General features: G+C 39.6%; 2 protein-coding genes across 2 annotated transcripts in view; both read right to left on the bottom strand.

Moving 5' to 3' along the window:
- tbc1d10b (TBC1 domain family, member 10b) overlaps positions 1-1,533 on the bottom strand; it is a gene marked incomplete at its 3' end in the record, with an annotated part of 13,541 nt that extends 12,008 nt beyond the window's left edge. The window contains 1 exon segment of the mRNA XM_014024982.1: positions 1,077-1,533.
- A 1,383-nt stretch (positions 1,534-2,916) lies between these two features.
- Positions 2,917-8,554, bottom strand: part of hsd3b7 (hydroxy-delta-5-steroid dehydrogenase, 3 beta- and steroid delta-isomerase) — a 14,045-nt gene continuing 8,407 nt past the window's right edge. Inside the window, exons 3-6 of the mRNA XM_014025002.1 lie at positions 7,996-8,104; positions 5,534-5,633; positions 4,998-5,160; positions 2,917-3,992 (exon numbers count right to left, since the gene is read on the bottom strand). Coding sequence (XP_013880456.1) covers positions 3,580-3,992; positions 4,998-5,160; positions 5,534-5,633; positions 7,996-8,104 — 785 coding nt within the window. The 3' untranslated portion in view covers positions 2,917-3,579. The remainder of the gene's footprint in view (positions 3,993-4,997; positions 5,161-5,533; positions 5,634-7,995; positions 8,105-8,554) is intronic.

Genomic DNA, 8,554 nt, shown 5'->3' on the forward strand with positions numbered 1-8,554 from the left:
ACTTTGATGCATTTTTCAAATTTCGCCTTGGGGCGGAGTTATCTTTTCACCGGGGGGGTAAGTTACACTTTAAATTAATCTATTGAATTAGTCTGAATACAGCAAGCATTTTCAACAAAAGAGAGCCCTAAATCCTGATTTTATTGATCAGATTTGACTAAATTGGGTTATTTTTTCCCCGATTGAAACCTAGAAAATTGCAAAACTTCTTAAATAAGGGAAACCTGCAAATTAATGGATCTAGATTAATTTACGCATCCATTTCCAGCAATAAATCTGACTACTTTATTTGTTTAATGAAAGTATTCAATGTTTAGTTTATTGTTGAGCAGGTAAAGGATAAATATTTTCGGCCCTCAGGTTCTTCTGACTTTATGATTTTGGCCCATGTGACAAAATGTTTGGACAGCCCTGTTATAGGACAACCCTAAAATAGAAAAAAGTTGGGTTATGTACAGATTTGCATACCTAAAAATCCACATTTTATTAACAAACACATAATAGAAACTGTATCAATTTCTGAAAAAATTCAGGACATGTCAAAAACATTTGGACAGCAGCAACAAAAGGCTGTAAAASTAACAGCTGGAGTATTTCAAGCAGCCTAATAATGAAAATCAAATAATAGATTTTGACAAGCTCACATCCAAAATTAAAGCAGCAGCAGCYAGCTTATTCATATTTATTTGCTGAACTTTATAAGCAGTGAGCTAACTATGTTGCCAAATATGTGGCAGACAAAACAAACCACATGAATTTAACATTTGCAATGACACAGATGTGCAGGTGCAACATCAACAAAGCATCCGGACAGCCCAGATTTAGCTGATAAAGCAGGTCTCCAGGTCCCAGACTGCTAGGAATAAGCTTCTGTAGTAGTAACTATTCTGTTTGTTGTTATATCCTCTCTGGAGGCCGAAACAATTCAACTTCCCGATTAGAGGCTAATGGTTTGCTAATAGCTGACAGTTAACACCCTCTTTGTCAGACGAGGCCCTGTGGCAGAGCTGCGTCCACGGCCTCTCCCTGCCCGCTGCCCCGGTCAACTACAACTTCATCTCCGCCGCCCAACTCACCGACAGCCGGCGTGTCACTGCGATCCGTCCGCCTGGAGAGCCAGGGGTTTCGTGCAGACGCGTCCCCCCACCCCCCGCCACAGCTTTGGGTTTAGTTCCGCAACCTCCTCCGTTTTGACGGGGAACACGCGACGAGAGTTAGCGGAGCCGCTGAAGCCGGCGGGCGAGCAGTGAGATGAGCTAACGTCCTGCAGTCTGTGGGCTAAAGAAGTTAGCTTGCTTTAGCCTGCTGTTAGCATCGGCGCTGTTAGTGTTGTTTCTGTTAGCCGAGCTGATGCCTCAGTCAGGAAAGCCGACTCGCTGCAGCCATTCTCACCCAAAGCAAAGCCAGGTCTAGGTAAGGCTCTTCATTGTGAAGTGAAACGACCCTTTTGTGGTTATTTTATCCAAACAGCGGCGGGACAGCATCCAACACGAACAGCCTGCATTTCCTACTGACAGCTACGTGCGCGCTCTCGTCAACATCGTCAGGCACGCACGCGCACAGGGGCCTCCCTTCAAAACGGAACCATTAAATCACCTTTTTATCAAGTTGCTCATTTTCTAAATACATTTTTAAAATAATCATTGTTCATATGAGCTTTAGGGTGGCCAAACAATGTATTAATTTATTAATATAAATCCACCACCTCTAGGGGCTCCAACTGCTTTGTTGTTATATTATTTTGTACCACTAGATGGAGGGATTCCCTCATGAAAAATATACCCAGCTCCATGAAGACTGACTTYATTTAATCCAAAACAAGTTTATACTAGTAAAGCACATTTCACATTGACCAATTAAATATCCAATTTAAAACAGTTAATTTGCCTAAATGACTCATAGGTCACAATTAAGAGGCTAACAACCAACAAAACATTTCTTTATAAATGGTCAGGTACTGGACTTAGAATAAGAAAAACAATTAGGTTATAAATAAAACGCTGAACAAACTTTCAGAAAGCCAAGAGAAATATTACTCAACTCCACTTAGAGAGATTGTTGCCCTAGAAGCAAAATATAAATGAAGCAGGGACGACTTTTTATTTTTGAAACACTCAAGCAGGAACATGACACGAATGCATGGAAGGGACGTTCTCATGTTGAAATTCTTTTCCTGTATTTTTAGGGGGTAATTTGTCATTTGTTTCCACCCTTGTTCCTCCTCAGGTTTGTTTTGGTTACGGCTGCTAAGGAAAATCCCAAAATCGAGGAACACCCAAACAGTTTAGAAAATCCCTTTTTTTTTTTCCAATTTGTGTGAGTCAGAAGCCTAAATGTTACCCAGCTGGTTCTTTAGCCAGCCCACATAAACTAAAGAACATAAACAATGGGCCTTTTTTTCCATGACAGAACTGTCAAGTGAGTAACCAACAAAAAAMTCAAAACAAAAACTAGATTGCTATGATTGGGTTGCCAGGTGCAGCACAGTTTGCAGAAGCTGAAACTGAGCAAAACACAGYGAAACTCCAGATAAAAGCAAAAAAGTAGTAAAATTCTAGCAAAAATCTAAAAGTGGCAAAAGGGGACTTTAAAAAAAAAAAGGCAAAAACCAAAGAAAATTTGTAGTTTAAAACTGAAGGCTCATTAAAACAGAATGGTTGCTACAAGCTAAAGGTAGCATAAATAGAGAAAATAAAACCAGGACACTGAAGCTAGGTTCAGAAATAACATTGTTTAAAGAATTTAAGAGATTAAAATGTAGTAATAATTGGAAAATCATCAAGTAAAAATGTTGAACGCAAACAAGTCACAGCTCCTATCACCTAAACGAGCCGAAGGTTTAAGTGTGAACAGCTAAAATAAATAAATAAATTTAAAGAAAAATGTTGAATCAGCAATCACAAAAAAAATCACAAGTAGTAATTAAGCTATGTTTATTTAAAAACGACAAAAAACAATTACATTATACTGACAAAATAAATAATATAGTAAAATACTAATATTTTTGTATAACATTTCACTTCTGTCATAACTAAAATACAGACTGTTACACACTCATATATATATTATTCATATTTGTATATATGATAACTGTGGTGGTAACAGGTCTGACTGATAGCACTCAGACTCCCTCGAAGCTTAAATTATCTTTTTTTTAAAAATCCATTTTTGCCAACATTTCCCTTTTATTTAAATAAACGTTTGTAAAGGTTCCTGTGGTTCTGAGCGCGATACCGGGAACTAATGTAAAAATATTAAATTAGACTAAATCACATAGTTTCAAGAAGATATGAAAATAAAAAAGTGCTTATTGGTTTTATGATAAATATTCAATCTTCAAAGCAGGAAAACTGCAAATCAGCTCCATGTAAAGTTAGATTCTGTCCAGTTTATAGATACAGAGCTGCTGCTGTGATAGAGACTGAAACACTTCACTGTGAGCGTCTGCCCCCTCTGTTAGCGAAATATCTCCTGAACCACTGGACGGATTGTCTTCAAAAAAATCAAACCCAGTTTTTAGCGGTTCTCAGATCCCGTCTGCATCACAGCGTCAGGTGCGTTGAACTGCTTCGGGGGACGTTAGGAGTCTTTGGGGTTCTCTGAAGGAAACGTGCCGATCCATTTCTGCGTGCGAGCTAAACACTGGTCCCAGCTGTAGAGGGGTCGGTACTGGAAATATCTCTGAGCTTTGTCGGTCTGGACGGTGAAGGTGGTGCTGGCCACAGCCAGGGTGTAGCGGTTCAGCAGCGGCGTGTGGTTGTAGACGGGACTGAGCACCCAGCGCAGCAGGTCGTTGACCACGGCCAGGAACCAGAGGACGGCGGCGGGCATGCACACCCTCCTGAAGCTGAAGGCGGAGAGCAGACTCATGTTGAAGTCCTCGTAGCTTTTGTACGGCGACTCGTCRTAGCAGAAGAAGGCTTCGCCTCCGACCCTCTGAGGCTCGTCCCTGAGGGCTCGGGCTGCGAGGACGTGCATCCAGGCAACATTACCTGACGACGCAAACACAGGGAGAAAAGAGCGGGCTGAAGGAAGAGCYGTTTCAAACCTCACACACATGATGCATTTCTGCTGAAATCTAAGGTAATGTGTTCATTTTTTTGTTGCTAATAGTCAGTGGTGGGCACAGTRGCACTAAAGMMCTAATAGGGGAACCAATTTCCCGATTAGTGCGTTGGGGTTTTTGCYAATTTTAAAATTTATTAGTGAATTAGCACTTGCTAAATTTATAGGCTAAATTTAGAAGCATTAACTGAGCACTAACTTTATCTTTAAACGTTATTGATCAACAATGTCAACWGCTGAGGGTGAAAGCTGTCACACATTTTGTTAACGTGTGTGTCACTGATCCACCAGGTGACAATATATGAACACAGATACAGCTGTGGAATGTCGATGATGAGTCTTAAGAGAGCAGAACGACAACATGTGACTCACGTTGTCTGTTGAAGAATATTCATGGGTTGACTGGGTTATTTTAGTGCTTTTAGAATTAGCTTTTGCTAAAACTTTCAGTGCATTAGTGCTTTAGAATTAGGGGACCTAAATATTTCAGTTAGTGCTTTAGGGCTAGCAGAACTAAATTTTAGATTAGTGCTGCCCACCACTGCTAATAGTAAAAAAGACTAAACTATTCCTGAACTAAAAGTGTATTTTGGGTCATTAAAACCCATAAATGTTTATAAAACATGCATAAACTTATAAAGATTAATAAACTAAAAAACATTACAATCCTATGACCTCATTTAGGAGCAGATCTTTAGTTATTAACAGCAGAGCAACAAAGCTGCTGTATTGGCAGGTTTTACCAATTATATCAGGAGAAAACATCTTAAAAACCTTCTGAGAAATATAGAGGAAGTGTGTTTTGCTCGTCTAATGCACTTCTGCTTTTAGTTTTGCTCAAACCACAAGTTTTTAATTTCAACGAGGTTCTTTTACATTTTCTTTATGTGCCTTTGCTTTCTCTAAAAAAAAAAAAAAGAGAGTAGTTGTACCTGCATAAACCCTCCCGTGTTCGATGTGATCCGGGACACCCCCGATAACCAGCCCTCCTCTGGCTACAGCCTGTTTGTAGAAATCCTTTATCAGCATGTGGCCCTCGCCGTAGATCCCAGTCGGCCTCAGAGAGCAGGTGTGCAAAGATTTTCCACCTTTCACCTGCACAAAACCAAACCAGTGAGGGCCAGCAAAACAATAAAATCATAAAAACTACAAGGATTGAACTGCAAACGTTAGAAACGTCTCCACAGAAAGGCAGCAGGGGAGAGGATTCTCTGCAGAGGAGTTGCACAAGAAACCCAAGAAGTTTTTCCAGTGTCGAAACTCAACCAAGCATTTGGCTGCCACAAAGAAATTTATGACTCTTACCCAGTTTAACAATAAAACATTCCTATTGTTTGCAGTAATATTTAAAAAAAACTCTTTACAGTACTGCTGTGTTAAGATTAAAACATGTTTCCAGTAAAGAGAAACTGTTCCAAAATATGACAGCAGTTTCTTAATGAAATTAGTATTTTAAACTTTGTCGAACCTCKATGCCGTTAGCTTCCAGGACCAGTTTCTCTGCCTTTGATTTGCTCTTAGGATAAGCCATGTTGTGTTTCACCAGGTACGGCGTGTCTTCATTGCCTCTGTAGAGAAAAATAAATCAAATATAAAAAACAGGTTTTATTTGCCTCTTCTTCCATTTGTTTAAAATTAAAGAATCAAATCTACAGAAGTGTTTTAGCTGCACTGTGATCCATAAAGGCTCTGCATGTTCATCCAGGAGAGAAAGATTTGACCTTCTACTTCACTGAYTGAATGTTGTTTTAATGGAAATTGATCAAAACAAGAAGCTGGAGTAGAGAAATGTTCCTGATAGTTTACAAAGAAAAATCACTAAATGTCTCTTTGTAAATGGTTTGATCTCTGGTTTTTACAGAGAGCTGCACAACAAGCACAAACAGACTCATTCTTACAGCAAGACTGTTGAAATGTGAGTGCAGAAAGTCTGTGCAAACTCACAAAAACACAATTAACCTGTGGGACCTAACATGTAAAACATGTTGGACCTAACATGTGGAACCCAACGTGTGGAACCCAACGTGTGGAACCCAACGTGTGGAACCCAACGTGTGGAATCCAACATGTGGAACCTAATGTGTGGAATCCAACATGTGGAACCTAATGTGTGGAATCCAACATGTGGGACCCAACGTGTGGAACCCAACGTGTGGAATCCAACATGTGGAACCTAATGTGTGGAATCCAACATGTGGAACCTAATGTGTGGAATCCAACATGTGGGACCCAACGTGTGGAATCCAACGTGTGGAACCTAACGTGTGGAACCTAACGTGTGGAACCTAACGAGTTGGACCCAACGTGTGGAATCCAACATGTGGAATCCAACATGTGGAACCCAACGTGTGGAACCCAACGTGTGGAACCCAACGTGTGGAACCCAACGTGTGGAATCCAACGTGTGGAACCCAACGTGTGGAACCCAACGTGTGGAATCCAACATGTGGAAGTGAGTCAGATGTTTTTGTTGGCAGACAGATGACACAGTTTTGTCCTCTTTAAATGATTCAAACAAAGAGGTGTGAACCTTTGATTTGTCAACATTCTTTGATTCACTAATTTGTTGCAGACATGATCTCACTGAATTACATCAGCTGTTTAAATTTAATCCTCAGTAAACTTGACAAGTGCAGATGGGATTTATTAGGCCGACTCAGTGAACTGATTTAAAAACTACAGGCTTTAAAGTCTGATTGTATCAGAGCAGAATAAATGCATTTATAAATGTGTTTTAGTGGTTTTAGCTGGTCTGACAATCTGAATCAGTCCTGAGCTGAGCTTCTGATGAATATTTCTAAAGTTGATTAAGTCAGCTTTAAAGTGTGATAAAGAAAGTTGTAATTACCATTTGATTAATAAAATCTCAACAAAGAGATTTATATTGATAAAGTGAAGATGAGTGAGTTTTTTAATGTTTGTTAAGATTGTTTTTGGACCCTCGGTGGTCTGAGCAGAGTTACATCACAACATGTTCACCCGATTAAACACACAGCCGACAACAGCTTTTTAAAAGTTTCATTTTCTCTTTCTTCATTACTAAAAAATAAAAATCATAACACACAGGGGTGTGATTTTAACAACAACAGAGGATAAGTGAATCTTTTGTCTGTTTTGTGCCCAAAAAAAGGTAAGAGAGAGAAACACTTTTTATATTTATCGGATATAAAACGGTTTTAGTTTTCAAAACAATCAGATTAAAGCTGCAGTTCTTTATAAAAATATAATCTGAGTTACAACATTCCTCTCTCTATGAGAGGAATGTTGTAACTCAGATTATATTTTTATAATCTGAGTTACAACATTCCTCTCTCTATGAGACTAAACATATATTCCATCATCATGATGTGGAGCTGTCATCACTTCTTTAATCTGGAATGTGTTTGGATTTCTGCGGTTTGTTTTTCCTGAAGCTCTGCAGACACTTGGAGACACTCGTCCCTTTAAACRTCTGAGTCTGTGAGCTTCTGAAGGAGGAACGACTGTAATTTTCCACAAGTGTCACCTTTGTTGTTTTGTCAACAGTAACATTAAAGAGGTTGGAGGTTTTGCACATCAAGGCTGGAAAAACGATAAAATGTTTTGTGGCAACCAAAGGACAAAGTCTGGATTCAGCTCCTGGACTTTTAATCCCAGCTGGAGCCWTAAAGTTTTTTTTTTTAATCATAGCATCTCTCATCTAGAACTGGTCTTTATTTTTACAGTTTGTTCTCCTGAATGGAGTTTTAAACCTCGTTGCGAAGCAACCAGGACACCATCTCTCTCCTGCGCAGCCCTCATGGTTTTATTATGCTCCACAGAAAAACTCTTTCCTACAATAAAAGCCAATCAGCTCCATGTGGGCTCTGAGGGGAAACATCTGGACAATCAGTTGGTTCTCTTTAATAACACACACGTAAGCATCTTTATTTTTATTTTTTGAAGCTTCACCTCTTAAAGTGATCTCCGTTGACGTTCGGGCCGATCACCTCCATGCTGCTGGTGTAGACGAGCCTCTGGACGCCACACTCCACGCACGCGTTGATCACGTTCTCCGTTCCTGAGAGGACARGAAATGGTTTTAGTGGATGATAGTCAGTGGAAATAAAAAAAATCAGCCCGACCTTATTTGGAAACAGATGTTTTTAAGAGCCGAATAAGTTCTGTCCTCGTGATGGAATGAAACAGATTCTTTAAATCAGGATCAAAAAGAAACAAATTAAAATKAACGAGACTGAAGCTGCTGGTAGTTGTTTGTGGAAACACGAGGAGAATATTTTCTGTTTAGTTAATCTGCTCCAAACAAACCTGGGTTTTATTAAACAGCAACATGCACTGGAAAGATATATGGCTTCACAAAGTGGAGACGATTATTGGACTTTTTACGACTGCTGGGGACGTGTGGCTTCTTAAGGCTCAAAACTCCATGGATACATTGGGCCTCATGCAAGAACATGTTCGTATTCTTATCCTAAATTTCTCTTACTTTTGTTCGTACGAAGGGTTCGTA

Source organism: Austrofundulus limnaeus, unplaced genomic scaffold, assembly GCF_001266775.1.
Source record: "Austrofundulus limnaeus strain Quisiro unplaced genomic scaffold, Austrofundulus_limnaeus-1.0 Scaffold450, whole genome shotgun sequence".
Taxonomy (NCBI): domain Eukaryota; kingdom Metazoa; phylum Chordata; class Actinopteri; order Cyprinodontiformes; family Rivulidae; genus Austrofundulus; species Austrofundulus limnaeus.